Below are 24,765 nucleotides of genomic sequence, written 5' to 3'. Positions count from 1 at the left end.
TTAAATCTGCTTGGAAATCTATGGCAAGACTTGAAAATTACTTTCTAGCAATGATCAACAACCAATTTGACAGAGCTTGAAGAATCTAGAAACAAATAATGGGCAAATATTGAACAATCCAGTTGTGCAAAGCTTTTAAAGATTTACCCAGAAAGACACAGCTGTAATCCCTGCCAAAGTTGATTCTAACAGGAATTGACTTAGGGGTGGGAATAATTATGTAACTGAGATATTTCTGTATTTCATTTTCAATCAATATGCAAACATTTCTAATATGCAAACACTTTGTTATTGTGTGTAGATAAGTCAGATTTTATAAAATAATTAAAACTGTGACACAACAAAATGTAGAATAAGTCAAGGGGTATGAATACTTTCTGAAGGTACTGTATAGTCTTGTGCATGAAGTCAATGCAAGATCGGGTCAATGCAGATAGTCCGTGTAACCATTTAATTAAATATTTAGCAGTATTATGGCTATTTAGCAGTATTATGGCTATTTTGCAGTCTAATGGCTTGGGGGTAGAATCTGTCTCGGAGCCTGTTGGTCCAAGAGCCGATGCTCCAGTACTGTTTGCCGGATGGTAGCAGAGTGAACCGTCTATGGCTTGGGTGGCTGAAGTCTTTGGTAATTATTTGGGCCTTCCACTGACACTGGTCCTGGATGGCAGGGAGCTCGGCCACAGTGATGTCTCTTTTCAGCCTTCTGAGATGGAAGAGGTGCTGTTGTGCCCTCTTTATGACTGTGCAGGTGTGTGTGGACCATGTTAAGTCCTTAGGGATGTGGACGACAAGGAACATGAAGCTCTCGACCCATTCCACTACAGCCCCATCGATTTGAATGGGGTCGTGCTCTAGCCTCTTTCTCCTGTAGTCCATGATCAGCTCCTTGTTCTTACTGATGTTGAGGAAGAGGTTGCTGTCCTGGCACCACACTACCAAGTTTCTGACCTCCTCCCTGTAGGCTGTCTCATCGGCATCAGTGATCATGGCCTACCACCGTCGTGCTGTCTGCAAACTTGATGATGGTGTTGGAGTCGTGGGTGAACAGTGAGCACAGGAGGGGACTAAGCACACACCTCGGAGGGGCACCTGTGTTGAGGGTCAGCATGGCGGAGGTGTTGTTGCCTACCCTCTCCACTTGGGGCCGGCATGTCAGGATGTCCAGGATCCTGTTGCAGAGGGAGGTGTTCAGACTCAGGGCTCCAAGCTTTGTGATGAGTTTGGAGGGGACCATGGTGTTGAATGCTGAGTTGTAGTATATGAGCAGCATTCTCACAGTTATTACCCATCGTTTCCAGGTGGGAGAGGGCAGTGTGAAGTGCAATTGAGATTGCGTCACCTGTGAATCTGTTGGGGCGGTTTGCAAATTAGAATGGATCCAGAGTGTCTGGGATGATCGTGTTCATATGTGTCATGAGCAGCCTTTAAAAGCGCTTTATAATTACAGATGTGAGTGCTACAGGGTGATAGTCATTTAGACAAGTTACATTTGAGTTCTTGAGAACCCAGACAATGGTGATCAGCTTAAAACATGTTGAGATTGGTACAAAGAGATATTGAAAATGTCTGTGTAGACACTTGCCAGCTGGTCTGCGCATGCTCTGAGAACATGCCTTGGTATTCTGTCTGGCCCTGCAGCCTTGCATTGTTAATCTGTTTAAAAGCTTTACTCAGATCAGCCATGGAGAGCAAGAGTCATCATGAACAACAGGTGCTTTCATGTAGGACGGTTTTGTTTTCCTCAAAGAAAGCATTAGTAATTTAGCTAATTTGAAAGTTTTTCTGCATTGAGCATCTCACAGCTGGCTTTGCAGGGGTGTAGCTAAAACTGTACTCCCTAATTCAGATTGAGAAATGCATAGCATAGTTCCTGATTTCTCAATGGATCAGGGCGGGGCTCTGCGCATGCACGTAGGGCTTCGTCAATAGTGTCTGTCCCTCCCTCCCTCGGTGTGAGTCCGTCTGGCAAGGTTTGGCGCATCAGCGGAGAACAGGAGAGAGAGAGAGGACGTGATTTGGAGCTGCGGTTCTTTCCCTAGATTCTGCGAGTGGTGGCCTCCCGCTTTAGGACGCACGACTCCTTTTGGAATTGTACACTCTCTTTGCTGCTAACTTCCTTGCCTATTCCACACCGGCCTTATCCACCCGGCAAACCGCACTATTCTGAACACCCATTTCATTGATAGCGGTCCATTAAGCGCAGCAAGAGCAGAACAGCGAAGATGTCTGGGCAAGGCTATCAGGGCAAGAAGAACATTCCCCGCATTACAGTGAGTTAGGAAAACATGTATTCATTCCATTGAACATTGTGCATGTATTGCTACAACTATCCGTTCACCAGCAAAGATGTGCATCGCTAAAATGAGGCTTGTGATCCGAATTAGTTGAAGCTCTCTCGGGTAGCTTTAGGCTACATCTCAAAGGTGAACGACCTGTTTGCATAAACTGTGAAATGCATTCTGCACGAGCTCTTGGTGTAATTAACGGGGTCTTTAGGATTAACATGGAGAGGCCACATTTTTGAGACTATGTAAAGAAATGATCTTTCAAATGACAATGGGCTAAAATGGGCTATTACAGTTTTGCTTATCGGGTCAACACGCGTGATCGTTCAGAGCATAGGCTGTCTTTCAAGGACTTAATTTATCTAAATTGTCTTTATTTGACAAGATGAGAGCCTGAGGCTAGCTGGCCAACTTTGGATAGGCCAAATCACATCTGGCTCTTGTAAGACTCATTGAAATCAATGTTGTCCTTGAATCATTTCCACATGTACAATTAATTCAGTCGCACGGCTGTGGTTTCGCGGACCCGCATTATAGGGGACATTTCCATGCCGATGTTCTTTGTCAGAGAACAGTATCTGGCCGGTTATCACCGTTCGCCAACGGGTGGAGCAAATGCATTAGCTTTCTCGCCTGTGCCCATCCGCTGCAATGTCGGATTCGTTTTTCTGGACAATTCCAACTCCGGTGAATTCGGTAAAATTGTTATTTATATATAGCCGGGTTTAGGACATATAACCCGTTATTGTTTACGGATTTTGTGTGACTCTGGGCAAGTCAGCAACCATGTCTCGCCCAAGATTTTAAATCATGGCGAGGAGAGAAAATCATAGGAAAATGACAAGAGAAGAAGAATGAAAGGGGGGCGGCAGAGGCTCCAGTTTCCTGCCGTGTCTCTCAGCCTCCACACTAATGAAGGGAAAGGGGCAAAAACGACTATAGACTCCCGCATGTCTTTCCATATTTATATTGCTGAACTGCATCATTTATAGGTTTTCGTCTCCAGTGGTCTATATGAACCCCTCAACTATTAATCCAACATTCATGCTTCCCAACCACATTGCAATGAACCTACCTATGCTTCAATACACAGTTGAAAAACACCTTTTGGCCTTTGTCTTAAGACCATAGGCCTACTTCTCCATGTAATGGATGTCCTGAAGATCTATAACAGTCTAAGCTTTTATTGGAAAAGTGCCTCTCTCCTCATTGCGTGTGAATGTGAGCTTTTTTTGTGGACAAAGAAAGCAATTTGAAAGGGGCTTTGGCTGGCATCCCGGTTGGTTACTCCAGCAGGCTGTCAGGCTGGCTGGGTCTGACAAAACTGATGCAGGTTTGGCCTAAACCCTGTCACATCCCACAGCCTGCTCATATGGATACGGCAGCCGCCAGCCATGACCCGGTGAAGGGAGCAGGCTAGGGATACCCCACCTAATGATCTATTCACATAGTCACACACGCTATCATTCTGCGGTGCTCTGGCCCTTCTACTGAGCTGTCCTCATCCCTCTCTGAACTCCTGTTGCTAAACTCAGCCATTGTCCAACATGAGGATGACGGGAGAGACAGAGAAAGAATAGAGAGGTACGCCTAAAGTAGCCCATATTTCAGACTGCAAGAGATGAAAGCGCAAAATGGATAGACAGACAGATAAACAGGGGTGACTGTGAGTGCAGTACCAAGGATGACTGCGAGTGCAGTACCAAGGGTGACTGAGAGTGCAGTACCAAGGGTGACTGCGAGTGCAGTACCAAGGGTGACAGAATGCAGTACCAAGGGAGCAGCCGCAGTTGTGTGTATGTGTGCCACACCCCTATGGCAGGGAGCAGTGAGCACACTGTGTTGTCTGCCTGTCATGTAGACAGCCTGTCACACACACATTTATGGAACCAAACAATCCCCTTCCCCGTACTGTCCAACAATCTTCTGCTTATCCAGGTCATATCCTTCTTATTTCATGCATTTATCAATTATCATAACACAGGATCAGCAGCCAGGGAGTGTCGTCACTGTTTCAAGGTAGATGTATATCTATGTGTATATCATATGTGTATGAATGTGTTTTGTGGTTTTAGATCAGTTTATCATCCTCGCGCTCCAGGCTTTGCCCTGTCTTCACCCAGTTCTGGAGTAGATTCCCTAAAGAGCCTAACAGTAAGTGTTAGATCAGAGGATCAGGAGCCATAGTAGCCCTAACAGCTGACTCAGATATAGAACATATACTCTGTGCCAGGGGAAAGAGAACATGAGGGCAGATAGAGAGAGATGAATGAAAGAGAAACTGAGAGAGTAAGAATAAAGTACAGTCAATCTAACATACTAAAACAATTCACTGCATAACCAAACACACGATCACTATAGATACACACAAAGAATGTGCTTGTATGCTACTTTCTGTATTTCATGTTAAGTCAATTGTGATTTTTTTTGGTTGGGTGATTATGACAAACACCCCCCACAGAAACATAGGCGTACACACACACACACACACACAGTTGTTGAGATTGGAAAGTCAAAGGGCAGCAGGCAGGCTGCAGTACGAGGCTGTCGTCACCAGCTGGAGTGGTCAGCTGCAGACTAGGAAGCAGCACACTTCAGAGACGCCTCATCAAATATGAATGTCATCCTAAAATCACCACCTGGGGCTGCATTCAAAAGATGACTCATCCAACTCTCTCATGAATATGATTAGGTTCATTTACAGTCACACACTCACTCACTCAAAGTTACCATTGGAAAATGCGGAAACAGAAATAGATGTTTGTATTTATTGTAATTTAAGGGGAGGACTCTAAAGGGTTCCTGTATAAAACTGATGGACTTAACTGCAGGACGGACATATCATGAATACTTTAATGAGAGAGGTCTTCCTGTTGTTCCCAGGCTCTGGGGTCAAGAGTTCAGGAGTCAGTGGAATACCTGGGATAGGGCCACTGTGGATGCCATTTTATCCAGAAGCCTCTGGCCATGTCAGAATACCACTACCAGCATTCTAAATAGTATGCATTTTGGGTATGCGAAAATACAAGTTACAGTATATAGAATGTGAAATTCAGTATGCCTTAAATGCCATGATTTCATACTCATTTCGGCTTTTAATTTAGTAGAGTTCGCTGCCCATTATTGAGGAAGAGAATCGTCTTTCGAGACTCGCGTGTTTTTGTCTACCGCTGATAATCAGACAAGGGGACGCAATCTACCAAAATGAACAAATGGTGGATTCCATGCAATTGCACATTATATGACACCTTCAGAGTATGGATGATACTAGTATTGATATTTGTGTGTACTGCATTCGTTTTTTACTAAACGGTATGTTCTAAATAGTATGTAGTTAGTACGATTAGTACACAGTATGCAATTGAAGTAAGCAGTAGGCAAGCCAGATTTCAGACACGGCCCCTGTATCTTCCTGTTAGATCAGTCTCTGTTACTAAAGACAGTCCAGCCTGCCGCTGCTCATCTCCAGCCCGCCATTCTCCCACAATAATCCCATTATGCACTGTGGCCTGGGAAATTCCATGTTCACACATTACACAAAGCACACTCTTAGTTCTAAGGGACACTGACTGCCTGCCAAGAACACTTTTTTTCCCTTCTACGCTGTGAGAAATAATCCAGCATATCCCCATTCATAAACCCTCCAATGTGAGATAGTGTTTATTTATGTCCACTTCAGCAGCTGGGCACAGGAAGATAGGGGAAGGAATGGTGCCCCAGTGCAACCTGGGATTTCTCTCAAGGTTTCCTTTTTCTTTTAAGAGGATCCGGCGGCCGCTACACAGTACAGATGGTTGACTCAACAAAATCCATGCTTCTAAATTGGAGCGTCTGTACAGTAGCAGTCATAGTCTGTGTGTTTTAAACCAGACAGCCACCCAGCAGCTCCTGCAGTCTTTGATCAGGGGGACTGTGGCTATTCCAGATCCAGGGGACATAGAGCTGACGGGGCCTGAGGGCGGTTTCCTGTTCACCCATCCACTGGAAAGAAACTATTGGATCAGTAACTATTTGGATTAGGCGTGCTTGATGCTTCTTCACCCCAGCTCCAGCTCACGTTCCCTGGGAGTTTTCCACTGGGAGAGAACAACACATGCTGTTCCTTGGTTACCTCATTTGAGAGTGTTTGTCTTCGATCGAGGAAGGTTGCTCAGGCCCAGTAGAAATGGGCCCTGTCTATTGCTTTCATGCAATGTGTGAATAACGTCTTTGCCTAATGGTTTCAATTTTAACGTTTGATGTCACGTCTTCAACTACACAGCAGTAGTCTTTAATTCGAGCCCTCTAAAACATGATACATTGGACTGATCTGCCACACAGCGTGGAGAGAGGATGGTTCAATGCAACATCAATCCATCAGTCTATCTCTGATTGACCTCTAACCTATCCAGGCTCTAGTCTGGTGCTGGGCTTGGTTCAGATTTGTTTTTGCAGTTTAGGGAATTTCTGAAAACGGCTTCTACACTTAAATCTCAATTGAATAATTTGTATTAGGTCTGTATTAGTTGGTCAGAGATTAATGACCTGTTGTTGATATTAAACATTGACCAACACCCTAGGCATATTATTTGTCTAAGAGTTAAAACCCTGTTCAATTGAGTCAATATCCTGTTTGTGTGTGGATAGAACTGGTTCACTGTCATGTTTGGCTCAGGTCCAGAACAATCAAAAGATAGATGCTCTCTAAAAACATGATGCCCGATGGACGATCACAGGCCAAGCAGATTGGGTACTGACTTTGACCTGCAAATGCTTCTTTAAAAACAAGAACCGCTAAGTAGGTTAAAATAAGAAGAAACATGAAATAGGCGTGCACGTTTATAAACAAAACACAGTAGATTGAGTTTAAAAGCTCTTGACTGTTGTTATCATTGGACCTTTACTAAGAGTGACAGAGAATGACTTGTAATCCTGACACAGGACCACATTTTTCTGGAACCTTTCTTGCCATTTTTGGTAATGTAAGAGCATCTAAAAATGTAATTATAGTTTTTAGATCATGGCTGTCTCACACATAGTTGTATGAATGTTTATGAATGGATTTCGGTAAAGGCCTCCAATTTATAGTGCATTTGGAATGTATTCATACCCCTTGACTTTTTCCACATTGTGTTACAGCCTTATTTTAAAATGGAATAAATTGATGAGGGGAAAAAACAGTTACAAGTTATTTCAGTTTTTTTTTTTTTTTTGCATTTGCAAAAAAAAACATCTCAAAACCTGTTTTTGCTTTGGCGTTATGGGGTATTGTGTAGATTGATGAAGAAAAAAATCATTTTAGATTAAGGCTGTAACGTAACAAAATGTGGAAAAAGGGAAGGGGTCTGAATACTTTCCGAATGCACTGTATATGTGAAATGGCACGACAAATAATGAAATAGTGATAGTCAACCACTTGATTTTTTTGTTCAGTGAACAGTTGCTGAAACAGGATGGGATCATGTAGATGTGAGAATGGACTGGGTTCATCACTCCTGTCACACGAGTTATTCAAAATGTCCTGACATAGTCATCACTAATAATACATTCTTTGGGGGTTTGTTTGAAAGAGAGGAGAGAAATGTGTGTGCGCGTGCGTTTCTGCGTGTGTCTTTGTTTTATAGAATGTTTGTCAGTTGGCAGGGAACAAGTAACCACTTTTGTTGGGGAAAAAATATACCAAAGCATGTCAATGTCATAGAGATGAGTTTTCTATTCTTTAGTCCAAATGCATTTCGGGCGGGGCATTGTGAACCCCGTTGGAAAGCATTTCTGCTTGAGGCCAGGGCTTCTAGCAGGGAAACACGCTAGAGGCTGAAACTCAAACAGAGCAACCTTTGTTTGTGGAGGGGGCTAAATGCCTCGTGACCAGAATTGTGCCTCTCCACTTTTGGAGAGTAGGCCGTCGCCACTGAGGCAACACAGGGAGGTGCCAGGGGGCCGGCTCTCCCCTCTCTGTCTCGCACAGAAACAAGTGGCCTGGTGACAGAGGTATGGAAGACTGATTCCCAGTGAGGATGCCGGAGGGGCGTGTCCTGTGGCGTGCTCTGCTGCTTGTCATTGATTCATCAGTGCATTCCTCACCCTCATTTTGAGCCAAGCTGGTATCATCCTACCTAGTCAATTATCCATTCGAAGATGCATGTTCCATATTTTGTTCCTGGTCACGACATACTGTATTCAGCCATCTGTAATAAGCACACTGTACATCTGCGTTCCCTTTCTCCCTTCCTGTATTAGGATGTGCATGAAGCATTGATCACGCAGTCTCTCTTTAAGACTCATTCTAGGCTGCTGCTCAACTCAGATCCTCCCCCGCTGCTGTATCTCTGTGTCTTTGGTTCCGATTGAACTCCCGTTCCCTCTCTCCTATTGCTCCGCTTCTCGATCTCTCTCTCCTTTATTCTTACAATCCCAAACACTTTCTGTCCCGTTCTCTTTCTCACTCACATACTGTAATGGTTGAACAAGCTTCACCCAAGATCTGGTGCTGATCCAAACTATCCCTGCATGGAACTGCTTCTTCCTCTGTGGTGTGTGTGTGTGTGTGTGTGTGTGTGTGTGTGGTGTGTGTCTGCGCGTCTGTGTGTGAGAGAGAGAGAGACTTACAACACAAGCCATCCATAATCAAATAGATCATGCCAGCCCAACACAACCAGTTGGGGCAACCATAAACATTGTGGGAGGATAAGTTGTTCCTTATCATCACAGAACTCACTTGGACGAAGCCTAATATCCCCATGACACAACAAGGCAGAACATCACACATGATGTGACACCGCCCAATACAGCAGAGAGGCAGTCGGAACGTCCCACCATGGTGGGGGTGATGGGACGGCAGGGACATGTAGGGGGGTTAAGTCTTTTGGCTTGTCTTTAGTATTTTACGTGTCTGTATTTAGTATATTAATAGCACAGTGTTAGCTGATGCTTCCTGTAAAGAAAGTGGCTGGTATTGCGGTGGTGCCAAATACAATACTCACCATCATGAGCTCATTTTTATTAGGCCATATAAATGCCCAGGACGTTCTTTGTCCGTTACATTCTGGTGTCTGCTTTCCCACACTGACATTAAAGGCTTTTCCTAAAGGAACGCTTACTTTACTGTGTTAACTCTGTGAGAATGAAGAGAACTGGACATGTGTATACTAACTAATGAATGAATGAATGACAGTTGGCAACCCATCCCTTACAGGATGAATTGACACATAAAGAAACATTATCTTGATTCACAGTGAATTCTTCATCCAATAATATATATTTTTTAAATGATCTTGTAGAGTGACCGTCTCCTGATCAAAGGGGCGATAATCGTGAACGATGACCAGTCCTTCTGTGCTGACATCTACATGGAGGATGGTCATATCAAGTGAGTTTCACAACGACGACTACATGCTCTACTTCTCAGAGGTTAACTACCTCTGTACCATCCTTACCATGCGTTAGACTTTTAACACTGGTCGTTGTTTGCTTTTACAGACTAAATTGCAGTCTATAACTCTATAACAACTCTCTCTTTTTCTCTTTCTCACTCTCTCTCTCTTGCTTTCCCTTCTCTCTCGTTATCTCTCTTCCTCTGACTCCCAGACAAATTGGCGAGAACTTGATAGTGCCCGGTGGGGTGAAGACCATCGATGCCCACGGGCGCATGTTGATGCCAGGGGGCATTGATGTGCACACACGCTTCCAGATGCCCGACCGGGGCATGACCTCGGTCGACGACTTCTACCAGGGCACCCGCGCCGCTCTGGCAGGGGGCACTACCATGATCAGTATGTACACTACCACCTACCCACTTTCTGTCCTCCCCCTCTCAAGAGTAATGGGCAGGGCACAGTGCCAGCTCCATCTATGGCAGCACCAGGTCCTGAGTCCATAAAGTCTCATCTGCTACAGACTAGCGTGCCACCAAGTGCTGCTGAGGGCTGTGAAAAGTGGACTAGGGAGGACGTCCAAAACTTTTTTCTAGTTGTTTATCCACTCTCCTCCTTATTGCTCAGTAATAGCATGGCCTGTCTGTAGCGTTCCTAGAGTTCTACTGAATATCCTAGCTGCCTCGTAAAGGTCCATCTCCCTGCTCAGCAGTTACACAGATTCCTGATGAGTAAGGTGGCTTTATCACATCGTGCAGAATGCTGACTCCTGCTGCTCTGCACTGCAAAGTCCACAGAGCCATCTCTGTAAATGGGTCACGTCACGAAACAGAGGCTTACTGGGTCACAGTGCAGTACAGTACAATCTGGTGGATGAAACATGATGCAAGATCCTGATCTAGGCTTTTAATCTGACCTGCTGCATATCATGGTTGAATGCGACCAGAACAATAAGAATGAACCAATTTACTAAACAATTGTATGTGTGTGTGTCCACTAGTTGACCACGTGGTTCCGGAACCCGGGGTCAGTTTGCTGTCTGCCTTTGAGCAGTGGCGTGAGTGGGCGGACAGCAAGTCGTGCTGTGACTACTCTCTACATGTGGACATCACTGAGTGGCACAAGGGAGTCCAGGAGGAGATGGAGGCCCTTGTCAAGGACCACGGTACAGACACATCCACATTAACATCTCATAATGTGATATAGTACATTTTGATTGGTTGTGTTCATGTTTTCTCTTTCTGTATGGTTGCTAGATTTCCTACATGTACAGTACCAGTCAAAAGTTTGGACACACCTAGTCATTCAAGGGTTTTTCTTTATTTTTACTATTTTCGAAATTGTAGAATAATACTGAAGTCATCAAAACAATGAAATAACACATGGAATCATGTAGTAGTCAAAAAAGTGTTACAAATATAAAAACACGTTTTAGATTTTAGATTCTTCAAAATTGCCACCCTTTGCTTTGATGACAGCTTTGCACACTCTTGGAATTTTCTCAACCAGCTTCATGAGGAATGCTTTTCCAACAGTCTTGAAGGAGTTCCCATATATGCTGAGCACTTGTTGGCTGCTTTTCCAAACGCTGCTGTCCAACTCATCCCAAACCATCTCAGTTGGGTTAAGGTCAGATGATTGTGGAGGCCAGATCATCTGATGCAGCACTCCATAACTCTCTTGGTCAAATAGCCCTTACACAGCCTGGAGGTGTGTTGGGTCATTGTCCTGTTGAAAAACAAATGATAGTCCCACTAAGCACAACTAAATGGGATGGTGTATTGCTACAGAATGCTGTGGTAGCCATGCTGGTTAAGTGTGCCTTGAATTCTAAATACATCACCTACAGTGTCACCAGCAAAGCACCATCACATCTCCTCCATGCTTCATGGTGGGAACCACACATCCGTTCACCTAGTCTCACAAAGGCAGGATGATTGGAACCAACAATCTCAAATTTGGACAATTTATACTCATCAGACCAAAGGACAGATGTCCACCAGTCTAATGTCCATTGCTCGTGTTTCTTGGCCCAAGCAAGTCTCTTCTTATTATTGGTGTTTTTTAGTAGTGGTTTCTTTGCAGCAATTCGACCATGAAGGCCGGATTCACGCAGTCTCCTCAGAACAGTTTATGTTGAGATGACTGTTACTTGAATTCTGTGAAGCATTTATTTGGGCTGTAATTTCTGAGGCTGGTAACGTTAATGAACTTGCCCTCTGCAGCATATGTAACTCTGGGTTTGCGACTGCACTTGAAGAAACTTGAAGTTCTTTAAATTTCTGTATTGACTGACCTTCATGTCTTAAAGTAATGATTGACTGTCATTTCTCTTTGCTTATTTTCACTGTTCTTGCCATAATACGGACTTGGTGTTTTACCAAATAGGGCTTTCTTCTGTATACCCCCCTACCTTGTCACAACACAACTGATTGGCTTATATCCACAAATGTACTTTTTACAAGGCACACCTGTTAATTGAAATGCATTCCAGGTGACTACCTTATGAAGCTGGTTGAGAGAATGCCAAGAGTGTGCAAAGCTGTCATCAAGGCAGAATCTCAAATCTCAAATATATTTTTATTTGTTTCACACATTTTTGGCTACTTCATGACTCCATATGTGTTATTTCATAGTTTTGATGTTTTCACTATTATTCTATAAATAATAAATTAATAATAAATAGTAAAAATGAAGAAAAACCCTGGAATGAGTAGGTGTGTCCAAACTTTTGACTGGTGTACTGTATGTTCATATGTTACTGGTCTCTTCGCCTCTCTTTGTTTCTCATCCCAACTGTCTGTACCTTCCTTTGATACGTGCTCTCTCTCCTCAGGTGTCAACTCTTTCCTTGTCTATCTGGCTTATAAGGGTGTTTTCCAGCTTGCTGACTCTCAGGTATGACTTACCTTATCATATGGTAGCTTTTTTTTAAACGTTGGCTCCCTGTTTGTCTTCCAGGAAACACACATCGATCGCTACCGCCACAAAGGACATGAATGGTTAAAATAATCTTTAAGAAAAAAGTATGAAAGGAATTCACCTCTTTTTGCACCACATTAACTGTACTGTTGAAAGTTATGGGACAAAATCACACTGAATGCTCAATTACATGCACTGTAAGACTTTATATACTGTAGCTCTCCAGCCCTCCCCACCCAGCATATCCCATGGCCTGCTCTGGGCTGAGTTGAGGAGGGAGGGTGGGGGAGGTTGAGGCATTAATTGTGTGTGTCTCCAGTGGGAGTAAGGGACGATGAAAGAATGCACCAGTCCAAGTCTTTGTGTCTGACTCATGGTGAAACAGATTAATCTTGGACTGGAGGCTCCTTTGAAAACGGCCCGCGTTGGTCTTTGCACCTGTGTGAGGAATGCATTCAGGCTGCTTGGCCAGAGCATTTCATTCTGTTTTGTGCAGGTCTCCCAAGGCAACCTATGGTAGCTCTTTATTATATTTCTGGCTTTTGGGAGATGACTCATACAAGACTCACACATCGCTCATACATCAGTAACAGGTTCTCCTCTACCACTGTTGTATTTGAGACCTTCAGAGTGAGTTTGCATGATGTGAAATTGGCATTATTGTTCACTTTGCTCCGCTATCAGAGTATCCTCATTTAACTTTACCCTGTCTGTTCTATGACCCATCTGTGGTTGTCTCAGGCTGCTGACATGGTTATGTCCTGTAGGTCTATGAGGTGTTCAGTGTGATCCGGGACCTGGGGGCCATCGCTCAGGTCCATGCTGAGAATGGAGACATTGTGGCTGAGGTAAGACCTGAGGCTAATGGGGTAAGGCGGTTTTCTCTCTCTAAAATGGCTCCGGAAGAAATGGCAGCAGTTTTACAGGCGCCCAACCAATTGTGCTATTATGTTTGTTTTTTTTCGCGTTATTTGTAACTTATTTTGTACATAATGTTTCTGCAACCGTATCTTACGGCAAAAAAAGAGCTTCTGGATATCAGGACAGCGATCACTCACCTCAGGTTAGTATTTCTTCTTCGACAAGCAGGACGCACAGGACATTCTCCGAACTCCCGACAAGGCCAACATCTCAGTTATTGTCAAGAGGAAGAGACGCAGGTATAGAGGACACAGAGTGGGGTGCCCCCAGAGTGGAGTGATTCGCAAAAGACGAGTTGGAAAGCTGCCGTTTCCATCGATATTACTCGCCAACGTGCAATCATTGGACAATAAATTAGACGCGGTACGATCACGAATATCCTATCAACGGGACATCAAAAACTGTAATATCTTGTGTTTCACGGAATCGTGGCTGAATGATGACATGGATATTCAGCTAGCGGGATTTACACTGCACCGGCAAGATGGAACAGCACACTCCGGTAAGACGAGGGGGGGGCGGTCTGTGCATATTCGTAAACAACAGCCAGTGCATGAAATCTAAGGAAGTCTCTAGATTTTGCTCGCCTGAAGTAGAGCATTTTGTGATAAAATTCAGACCACACTATCTGCCTAGAGAGTTTTCAGCTATACTTTTCGTGGCTGTTTATTTACTACCACAGGCAGATGCTGGCACTAAGACCGCACTCAGTCAACTGTATAAGGAAATAAGCAAACAGGAAACCGCTCATCCAGAGGCGGCACTCCTAGTAGCCAGAGACTTAAATCAGTTCTACCTAATTTCTATCAACATGTTAAATGTGCAACCAGAGGAAAAAAATTCTAGATCACCTGTACTCCACACACAGAGACGCGTACAAAGCTCTCCCTCGCCCTCCATTTGGTAAATCCGAACACAATTATATCCTCCTGATTCCGCTTACAAGCAAAAATTAAAGCAGGAAGCAACAGTGACTCGGTCTATAAAAAAAGTGGTCAGATGAAGCAGATGCTAAACTACAGGACTGTTCTGCTATCACAGACTGGAACATGTTCTAGGATTCTTCTGATGGCATTGAGGAGTACACCACATCAGTCACTGGCTTTATCAATAAGTGCATCGAGGACCTCGTCCCCACAGTGACTGTACGTACATATTACATACCCCAACCAGAAGCCATGGATTACAGGCAACATTCGCACTGAGCTAAAGGGTAGAGCTGCCACTTTCAAAGTGCGGGACTCTAACCCAGAAGGCTATAAGAAATCCTGCTATGCCCTTCGACGAACCATCAAACAGGCAAAGCGTCAGTACAATGCTAAGATTAAATCATACTACACCGGCTCCGACGCTTGTCTTATGCGGCAGGGTTTGCAAACTATTACAGACTACAAAGGGAAGCACAGCCGCAAGCTGCCCAGTGACCCAAGCCTACCAGACGAGCTAAATCACTTCTATGCTTGCTTCGAGGCAAGCAACACTGAGGCATGCATGAGAGCATCAGCTGTTCCGGACGACTGTGTGATCACGCTCTCCGCGGCCGACGTGAGTAAGACCTTTAAACAGGTCAAAATTCACAAGACTGCTGGGCCAGACGGATTACCAGGACGTGTGCTCCGGGCATGTGCTGACCAATTGGCAGGTGTCTTCACTGACATTTTCAACATGTCCCTGATTGAGTCTGTAATACCAACATGTTTCAAGCAGACCACCATAGTCCCTGTGCCCAAGAACACGAAGGCAACCTGCCTAAATGACTACAGACCCGTAGCACTCACATCCGTAGCCATGAAGTGCTTTGAAAGGCTTGTAATCGCTCACATCAACACCATTATCCCAGAAACCCCAGACCCACTCTAATTTGCATACCGCCCCAACAGATCCACAGATGATGCAATCTCTATTGCACTCCACACTGCTCTTGCCCACCTGGACAAAAGGAACTTCTATGTGAGAATAATATTAATTTACTACAGCTCAGGGTTCAACATCATAGTACCCTCAAAGCTCATCACTAAGCTAAGGATCCGGGGACTAAACACCTCCCTCTGCAACTGGATCCTGGACTTCCTGATGGGCCGCCCCCAGGTGGTGAGGGTAGGTAGAAACACATCTGCCACGCTGATCTTCAACACTGGAGCCCCTCAGGGGTGCGTGCTCAGTCCCCTCCTGTACTCCCTGTTCACCCATGACTGCATGGCCAGGCACGACTCCAACACCATCATTAAGTTTGCAGACGACACAACAGTGGTAGGCCTGATCACCAACAACGACGAGACAGCCTATAGGGAGGAGGTCAGAGACCTGGCCGGGTGGTGCCAGAAGAACAACTTACCCCTCAACGTAACTTAGTCTAAGGAGATGATTGTGGACTACAGGAAAAGGTGGACCTCGGCATGCCCCCGTTCTCATCAACAGGGCTGTAGTGGAGCAGGTTGAGAGCTTCACGTACCTTGGTGTCCACATCACCAACCAACTAGAATGGTCCAAACACACCAAGACAGTCGTAAAGAGGGCACGACAAAGCCTAATCCCCCTCAGGAAACCTAAAAGATTTGGCATGGGTCCTCTGATCCTCAAAAGGTTCTACAGCTGCAACATCGAGAGCGTTGTATCACTGCAATTGCTTGGCCTCCGACCGCAAGCCACTACAGAGGGTAGTGCGTACACCCCAGTACATCACTGGGGCTAAGATGCCTGCAAGCCAGGACCTCTATACCAGGTGGTCTCAGAGGAAGGCCCTAAAAATTGTCAAAGACCCCAGCTACCCCAGTCATAGACTGTTCTCTCTACCACCGCATGGCAAGCGGTACTGGAGTGCGAAGTCTAGGACAAAAAGGCTCAACAGTTTTGACCCCCAAGCCATAGGACTCCTGAACAGGTAATCAAATGGCTACCTGGACTATTTGCATTTACGCTGCTGCTACTCTCTGTTTATCATATATGCATAGTCACTTTAACTATACATTCATGTACATACTGCCTCAATTGGGCCGACCAATCAGTGCTCCCGCACATTGGCTAACTGGGCTATCTGCACTGTGTCCCACCACCCACCAACCCCTCTTTTGCGCTACTGCTACTCTCTGTTTATCATATATGCATAGTCACTTTAACCATATCACATTGTTCATACCACCTCAATCAGCCCAAATAACCGGTGCCTGTATATAGCCTCGCTACTGTTATTTTTCACTGTCTTTTTTTACTCTTGTTTTTATTTCTTTACTTACCGATTGTTCACCTAATACCTTTTTTCCACTGTTGGTTAGAGCCTGTAAGTAAGCATTTCACTATAAGGTCTACTACACCTGTTGTATTCGGCGCACGTGACAAATAAACTTTGATTTGATATTGTCACACCGATCTTCTCAATATTGCCGACTTAGTACACAAGGGGGTGCCAAACAAACACAGAATGCTAACAAAATTAGCACAATTAATAACGAATTTCCAAGGGGGTTGCTAGCTAAATATGCTAATGAGCGAAAACGAAAATAAGCGATTTGCAAAGACAGTCAATCCAGCTCGTGTGTGTGTGTGTGTGTTTGTGTGTGTGTCATTTTTGGTGAGTTTGGACATTTACAAGCAAACGTGAACGAGAGACATTGTGCAAATTGTGGCAGCCCAGGGGACAATAAATAGGACACACAATAAATAAGATGGCGAGAGTCGGTTTTGCGGTGCTTAAACAAAAGTTGTTCTTTAATAAAGATTGGGGGGAACGGGGAGGGGAGAAATACATCTGAAAGGCTTCTCATGTAACGGGTGGGTCGCTGTGTTCAGTGTGGCTGTTCCTCGGACCGTCTGTGTTCATTTTCATTTTTTTATTTCACCTTTATTTAACCAGGTAGGCCAGTTGAGAACAAGTTCTCATTTACAACTGTGACCTGGCCAAGATAAAGCAAAGCAGTTCAACACATACAACAATACAGAGTTACACATGGAATAAACAAACATACACTCAATAATACAGTAGAAAAATCTATATACAGCATGTGCAAATGAGGTAGGATAAGAGAGGTAAGGCAATAAATTGGCCATGGTGGTAAATTAATTACAATATAGCAATTAAACACTGTAATGGTAGGATGTGCAGAAGATGAATATGCAAGTTGAGATACTGGGGTGCAAAGGAGCAAGATAAATAAATAAATACAGTATGGGGATGAGGTAGACTGGATGGGCTATTTACAGATGAGCTATGTATAGGTGCAGTGATCTGTGAGCTGCTCTGACAGCTGGTGCTTAAAGTGTCCACAAAAACGAGAGTGAGAGTGATGAGTCTGGGGTTTCAATACTTGTGCTGGGAGTCGTTGTGTCTGGGAATGGGTCCTCTTGCTTTGGGTCCAAACAAAAGGAAGAGAGAAAGTTGAGTCAAACATGACCTAGTATCTTCTTTGTCGTCTGATCGAGGTGCTTATCATACTCACTGCTGTTTTTCTGGGGTCTAGGAGTACCCTCTGCCTGTCTACCCAAGCGCCCGAGTGACTGCACCTCTACTTATACCCATTTGGGGTAACGAAGGAACGGTGGGACCAATTCCAGGTCCAATTTTGCAGCACCTGGACTGGGTAGTATGGGTGTTGAATCACCAGCCCCAGTCGGTGCCTGTAGAGCTGTCCAAGGTGCTGACTCACCTTAGCCTCTGTAGCCCTCTGGAGCTGACTACGGTCCTGCTCTTTCCTTGTAGCTCCCTGCTGGCCCCCGGGTTGCCACAAAAGGAACAAAGTTTGGACGCATGTTTGTCTAAAGGACAAACTGTACTTGTGTACACACTGTGTCTGTGGAGTCTGGAGTTGCTAGGGCAACGGGCCTGCCTGCTCTGCTCAGAGAAGAGGGGGGGAGCAGACGGAGAGGAGAAAAAAAAGCAAGGAAATCAAGATAGCACTGGCAACTGTACAGATAACTCATCCAAAGGACTTTGACTTCTCAAACACGGCAGATGATGCCTCGTCACCTTATTAATTCAGCCACTTACTTAGATAACTAGCAAGTTAAACTTAGGAGTCGCGTTAACTCAGAATTCAGCATTTTTCACGCAGAAAGAAAAGATAAAACACAATAAATATCTTGCTGCGTTTTGTAAGAGCTCATCTAAAAATGCTTCTTATTGTAATTTCTGCTCGGCATCTGACAAATGTTGTGCTTCAGTTTCACTTCTCTACTCGGATGAGAATTCACAAACAGGCATTCTATCACCAGACAGCACTGACTGATGTGTAGCTACTTTTCTCCGGTACTTTTCTCTGTGTAGCCAAGTTTCACTTCAAGCAAAACATTAGCAAATGTACCTGGCTACATTCTTTCTATGATAAACATTAGAAGTAGTTGCACGTCCCTGATCACTCTATTGAAGCAAAAAAAACGCTGTTGACTTTCAAAATAAAAAGCGACCCCTGTCAATACAGAGCCGGACAACACAGCTGGGCTCACCTGCACCCACTTTATCCCGTTGTGCTATTTACAAACAAACAGGTGACTGGCTTTCAACAGTATGGAAAAACCATCCCGTGGCTATTCCCAAATACCCCGGTATATGGTATATACAGTATACCGCCAAAGCCCAGCTAACAATACACCATTTGCTGGACTATCAAAACCCGATCTATAATATCAAACACTGGACATTTTTAAAGCGTACCTGTTCTGTCCATGCAGGAGCAGCGTCGTATCCTGGAGCAGGGCATCACTGGACCTGAGGGACACGTCTTGAGCCGTCCTGAAGAGGTATAATGCATCAGCATTTGACCTCAGAGTTCTTACCTCTCTGTTTTTATCTTCCCTTTCTATTTTCAAAATGCGTCCTTGCATGGTCACCTTGACCTCTGAACCCTGGGTGTGTCTTTCAGGTGGAGGCAGAGGCTATTAATCGTTCAGTGACAGTAGCCAATCAGACCAACTGTCCCCTCTACGTCACTAAGGTGATGAGCAAGAGTGCTGCTGATGTCATCGCTCAGGCCAGGAAGAAGGGTGAGAGACTGTTGCTAGGCTGTTGCTAGGGTACAAACATACAGAAAGATGAAGGGAAGATGCACATGTGTGAGCCAAAAGAAGGGAGAGGCACCATAATAGGTAAATAACATCATTAATTTTGTAATCACATTATGTTTCTGATTGGCCTTGCAGGCACGGTGGTGTATGGGGAGCCAATCACTGCCAGCCTGGGCACAGACGGCTCACACTATTGGAGCAAGAACTGGGCCAAGGCCGCCGCCTTCATCACGTCCCCGCCCCTCAGCCCAGACCCGACCACGCCCGACTATCTCAGCTCCCTGCTCTCCTGGTGAGAGCACTAACTCAGCACCATTACATTGGATTGGGCCATATGGACAAATATCCATATTCATATGGTGTAAACTGTTATCATGGTGACAAGGTAAAGTAGGACAATCATCCCACTCAGAGTCCAGGTGGCACAGTCTAATCTCTTGTCCTGTGCCTTCCTCCCCAGTGGAGACCTTCAGGTGACTGGCAGTGCCCACTGCACCTTCAACACTGCCCAGCGCGCCGTGGGCAAAGACGACTTCACCCTCATCCCCGAGGGTACCAACGGCACTGAGGAGAGAATGTCCCTCATCTGGGACAAGTGTGTGGTGAGGGACTACATGTTTTATATATATATATATATATATATAGAACATACAGTATACTCATATACAGTACATAATATATACAGTAGAACGTACAGTGTACATCATGTGTAGAATGTGTATGCATTGTGTGAATTTGCACATTCACACAACAATTGCGTACACACTCATCTGTATCCATAAAAATGTGATTTTCTCCCAAAGTTAACTGCCCCATTCTCTGTGTTCCCCTGGCTCATCCAGGTGACAGGCAAAATGGATGAGAACCAGTTTGTGGCGGTCACCAGCACCAACGCTGCTAAGATCTTCAACCTGTACCCCCGTAAGGGCCGCATCGCTGTGGGCTCTGACGCCGACCTGGTCCTCTGGGACCCAGACGTCACCAAGATCATCTCAGCCAAGAGCCACAACTCGGTCAGTCAGTCACACACTCACTATGCACAAATATTATATCTTCAGAAAAGCGCAGTCTACTGTATATCCAGCCATATGGTATTACACCACAGATTCATCTTCGGGAAACTGCCCAAAATTAAATAGTTAAACTTTGAACATTCAAGTGAACTTGAAGTTGAATTGCAATGGTTCTATGAAATTACCATATTGGTATTTTTGTGGTCATCTGACTCCTGACCACGCATGATTGGTTGGGTTCCCCAGCTCTAGGGCGTGGGCATTATGGTAACTCAGAGGAGTGATGTCACCCCCAAACTCTGCCAGAGTACAGGAACATGTCATTTTTTATTGTTAGCAGGCAAATCACAGTGTGCGTGCGTGTGTATGTCCGTGTGTGTGCTTTTGCAATCTAATTGCTCTACCTCTCTGTGTTCTATGGTTTCTTTCTTTCCATTTGGTCATGAAATTGACTAATGTACATGGGGAAAATTGGTCATTCAGAGAGACATAGTGTGTGTGTAATGGGTGGTCCAGCCTCTTGGTGATCTCATGCTTTTTCTAAGCCCTGTGGAGCCCACTAAATGGCCATGACCTCAGTCCTAGTCAGCCAGTAGTTTTTACGAGGGTGGTCACACTCCACACTGCTCTCCACTGCCCACACCATCCTTGTAAGTGCCTGGTAACTCTGCTCCTCGCTGCCTGGCTAAATCAATGGTCTGTGGTGATCAATGATTCTATCTCAGGAGGGGTTTTCAATTGCCATTTATCTATCCTTTTCCAAACCCATAGGGGACACTTAATGATTTGAACATGATTTGGCCCACTATAAAACAGCAGTTCACTGGCAAAGGATGGAGGTCCTCCACACTAGTACTAAAACCAATCAACTCACACAAATCATAAGAAAAATGATCTATTGTACTACATTCTGTCTCCCCTGTCACTCTTCCAGAATGTGGAGTACAACATCTTTGAGGGTGTGGAGGTGCGTGGCGCCCCCCTGGTAGTGATCAGCCAGGGTAAGATCGTCCTGGAGGAGGGGAACCTCCACACCACCGAGGGGTGCGGCCGCTTCGTGGGCCGGAAGCCCTTCTCGGACTACGTCTACAAGAGGATAAAGGCCCGCAGCAGGGTAAGGCACTGTTTTGGAACTGCGTCATCGTGGTGTGCTGTCTTTTGCATTGATGTGTTTTATTTCCAAGGGAGTGGGTTTCCTTTTCAAATACTCTGTATCATGTTAAGTTGTTGACTCATGATAAGATGAGGGTATTTGCTGACAAGTTGGATGTTGCGTTTCAGTAGCAGGGTAAAAGTTCTGTCACTGCAACAGATTTCCATCATATGGATTTTTTGGTTGTACAGTAGTTATTATATATTTTTTAAGGTATATACTGTATATATATTGTTTAATCGAATTGAAAAGGACTGGAGCTGGTCAAACTCACAGTTTAATGTTCAAAATGATCATCTTTCCCTAAAAGCTTTTTTACATGAAAGGGGAACTTAATTTAAATGACATGGGAGGTTAATTTACATGAAAGGGGAGGTTAATTTACATGAAACGGGGGGTTAATTTACATGAAAGGGGAAGTTCGTTTACATGAAAGGGTAAGTTAATTTCACCCTGCAGACAATCGATCTGAGGTCGACTTAAGTTTTATTTATAGTGTTTTGGGGGGGGTTTAACCCATGCAGTAGGTTTGGGTTGTTTGATCTTGACTCTTGATTCTGCCTCCTCCCTGTTCTCCAGCTGGCTGAGCTAAGGGGTGTTCCCCGGGGGCTGTATGACGGGCCTGTCTGTGAGGTGTCAGTCACACCCAAAACTATGACTCCTGCCTCCTCTGCCAAGAGCTCTCCAGCCAAGCAGGCAGTAGCCGGCGCCCAGCCTGTCCGCAACCTGCACCAGTCAGGGTTCAGCCTATCTGGTGAGGAGCACTGGGGTGGATCCATGAATCCATTCACTAGAGATATCTATCTGACATTATACCTATCTTTTTTTTTACCCCCCTTTTTCTCCCCAATTTCGTGGTGTCCAATTGTTAGTAGTTACTGTCTTGTCTCATCGCTTTAACCCCCGTAAGGACTCCGGAGAGGTGAAGGTCGAGAGCCATGCGTCCCCCGAAACACAACCCAACCAAGCCACACTGCTTCTTAACACAGCGCGCAGCCAGCCGCACCAATGTGTCGGAGGAAACACCGTACACCTAGCCCACCACAGGAGTCGCTAGTGCGCGATGAGGCAAGGATATCCCTGCCGGCCAAACCCCCCCTAACCCGGCCAATTGTGCACCGCCCCATGGGCCTCCCGGTCTTAGCCGGGCTCCGGCTCTGGGCTCGAACCCAGAGTCTCTGGTGGCACTGCGCCACCCGGGAGGCCTATACCTATCATAGTTTTGATGATAAACTCTGATATGTTCATAACAATGAAAATGTCATAACACAGTGATATTGACTTCCTCCTCCTCTTCTGTACTTGTAGGTGCTCAAGTTGATGACAACCTTCCTCGGCGTAACACCCAGCGCATTGTGGAGCCACCTGGTGGCAGGGCCAACATCACCAGCCTGGGTTAACCCCTCCCATTGGCCACCAGGGGAAACGAGGGCTTGAGGAGAGGGGCATCAGGGACTAGGGGCCATTCCACCAGGAGCCAAACCAATTCTCCCCTCCTCAATCTCTTTCCCCCGTCTGCCGCTCCGTACATCTCTCCCCCACTCTCTCTCCCCCGACACCCCACTATAAAGCAGACGCCTATAAAAAATTTGCCTCATTGGAAGAAAAAAAAGAGACGAAAACAACAGCCCTTATTTGAGCACTTTTGACTGTATTATTTAGTGTTCTCTACTGTACTTTCTTCCTGCCATGTATCATTCAGTTTAGTTTTTGATGTTCATGTTATAGTAGAGGGGTCAAGTGAGACTAGACTGAGCAGTTTTAACACGGCCAAAAGGTCAAGACAGTGCATGTCGCATTTGCATGGAGGAAGTCCAATCTGTTTCCGTTAGTCTTTTTTCATTTTCAATGTAGGGTAACTGAAGTACGAAGACACATGGGTAACATGTTCTACATCAGATTAGTTGCGCTAACATTATGTAGTGAACAAACATGGAAGAGATAAGTCGCTTATGCTTTCCTCAATATTGATATTTTCACTGGTTTGTGTTTGTTCTATACTGTTTATACAGCCTTGCCCTCCACTGTGCTCGTCCTCTCCCACACGGTTAAGATCAATACAGCACTGGCTACGATCAACACAATTTATTGACTTGTCCATTGTTATTGTTTAAAGCTGGTAGTATGCCATCCTCGTCCTCCGGGTTATGGGATGAGGCATGAGATTAGTAGTAAGCTGAACCACTGTTGAAAACCTTAAAGGAGTTTCTCACTGGTGCTCATCTCATGTCATCCCACCAGTAGCTTTGTTTAAAGGAATAAATGGACTGAAAAAACATGGTCCATATTTGGAAGCTGCTGTTGAGCCAGGAAAGTCCAGTAGATTAGAGGAGAAGGGGTTTTGGCAGGCTGTGAATAGAGCGCTGTATTACGTCTCCCAGGGAGAGGCCATCATGGAACTTAACGGCCCATGAGAGGAGATGTGACTCAAATGTAGGATGTTGGGAGGAGTGTAACCGGGCGGCAGCGAAGGAAGGAAGATTTGTCAGAATACTAGGGAATGCCCAATTTTTCATAGCCTCGTTCAACTCACCCTCTTTGCAAGATGGTGCCACACTCGTACTCAGCTACGCTATAGTACAGTATGTGCCCATATACCTCGCCTGAAGGGGATTGTGATCTATCACTGTAATGGGATCTTTGAGATTCATACACCATTTAATTGACAGTGTTGCAGGCAGCATCCCTCCCTCTGTTCTAGAATGTCTCAGTACCAACCAGTGCATTCAGAAGACTGAATGTCTTTCTGCTCCCGGCCTCCTCTTTTTAATTCATGCACTCCCCTTTTCCTTTTTAACTCTTTATGTGCCTGAACCCACAGAAGTTGTACTGATAGTTCGATTTTGTATTATTCTTATGCTGGTAAGATAAAAATGTAAAATAGCTGATGTTAACCGATACAAAGGTGCCAGATTTTGTTATTTCGTATTCCACTGATAATGCTCCTTTAAAAACAACCATGCTTACTTAATATGTTCTAATGTTTTAGTTTTTAACTGTTCTTATATTTGGTGTCGTTCTGTAAGTAGTGGCCTGAGGCTGAACACTATTCATCTGAGCTTGAAAGTAGACATGGAGTAATGTATATCTAACTCGTGTGCAGTGTTAATGTGTAAGGGATG

At 44.9% G+C, this 24,765-nt stretch overlaps 1 protein-coding gene across 1 annotated transcript; it reads left to right on the top strand.

Moving 5' to 3' along the window:
• Positions 1 to 1,961: 1,961 nt before the first annotated feature.
• Positions 1,962 to 24,614, top strand: dpysl2b (dihydropyrimidinase like 2b). Its single transcript, XM_021602553.2, has 14 exons — positions 1,962 to 2,273; positions 9,548 to 9,636; positions 9,855 to 10,039; positions 10,641 to 10,805; positions 12,477 to 12,538; positions 13,330 to 13,410; positions 19,145 to 19,213; positions 19,336 to 19,456; positions 19,613 to 19,769; positions 19,938 to 20,079; positions 20,320 to 20,490; positions 21,425 to 21,604; positions 22,223 to 22,397; positions 22,952 to 24,614. Exons 1-14 carry the CDS (start codon positions 2,226 to 2,228, stop codon positions 23,041 to 23,043), a joined length of 1,737 nt encoding a protein of 578 aa, XP_021458228.2. The 5' UTR covers positions 1,962 to 2,225; the 3' UTR covers positions 23,044 to 24,614.
• Positions 24,615 to 24,765: the final 151 nt, after the last annotated feature.

This window comes from Oncorhynchus mykiss, chromosome 5 (assembly GCF_013265735.2).
Source record: "Oncorhynchus mykiss isolate Arlee chromosome 5, USDA_OmykA_1.1, whole genome shotgun sequence".
Taxonomy (NCBI): domain Eukaryota; kingdom Metazoa; phylum Chordata; class Actinopteri; order Salmoniformes; family Salmonidae; genus Oncorhynchus; species Oncorhynchus mykiss.
Note: the sequence above shows the minus strand (reverse complement) of the source record. Positions and strands in the feature narration are given on the sequence as shown.

What these genes read in the sequence shown, in the direction of transcription:
- dpysl2b (XM_021602553.2), top strand. Translation starts at nt 2,226, where the DNA reads ATGTCTGGGCAAGGCTATCAGGGCAAGAAGAACATTCCCCGCATTACA. An exon ending in AGAACATTCCCCGCATTACA is followed by an intron (nt 2,274 to 9,547) that starts GTGAGTTAGGAA and finishes ATGATCTTGTAG; the next exon opens with AGTGACCGTCTCCTGATCAA. An exon ending in CAGCCAAGAGCCACAACTCG is followed by an intron (nt 20,491 to 21,424) that starts GTCAGTCAGTCA and finishes TCACTCTTCCAG; the next exon opens with AATGTGGAGTACAACATCTT.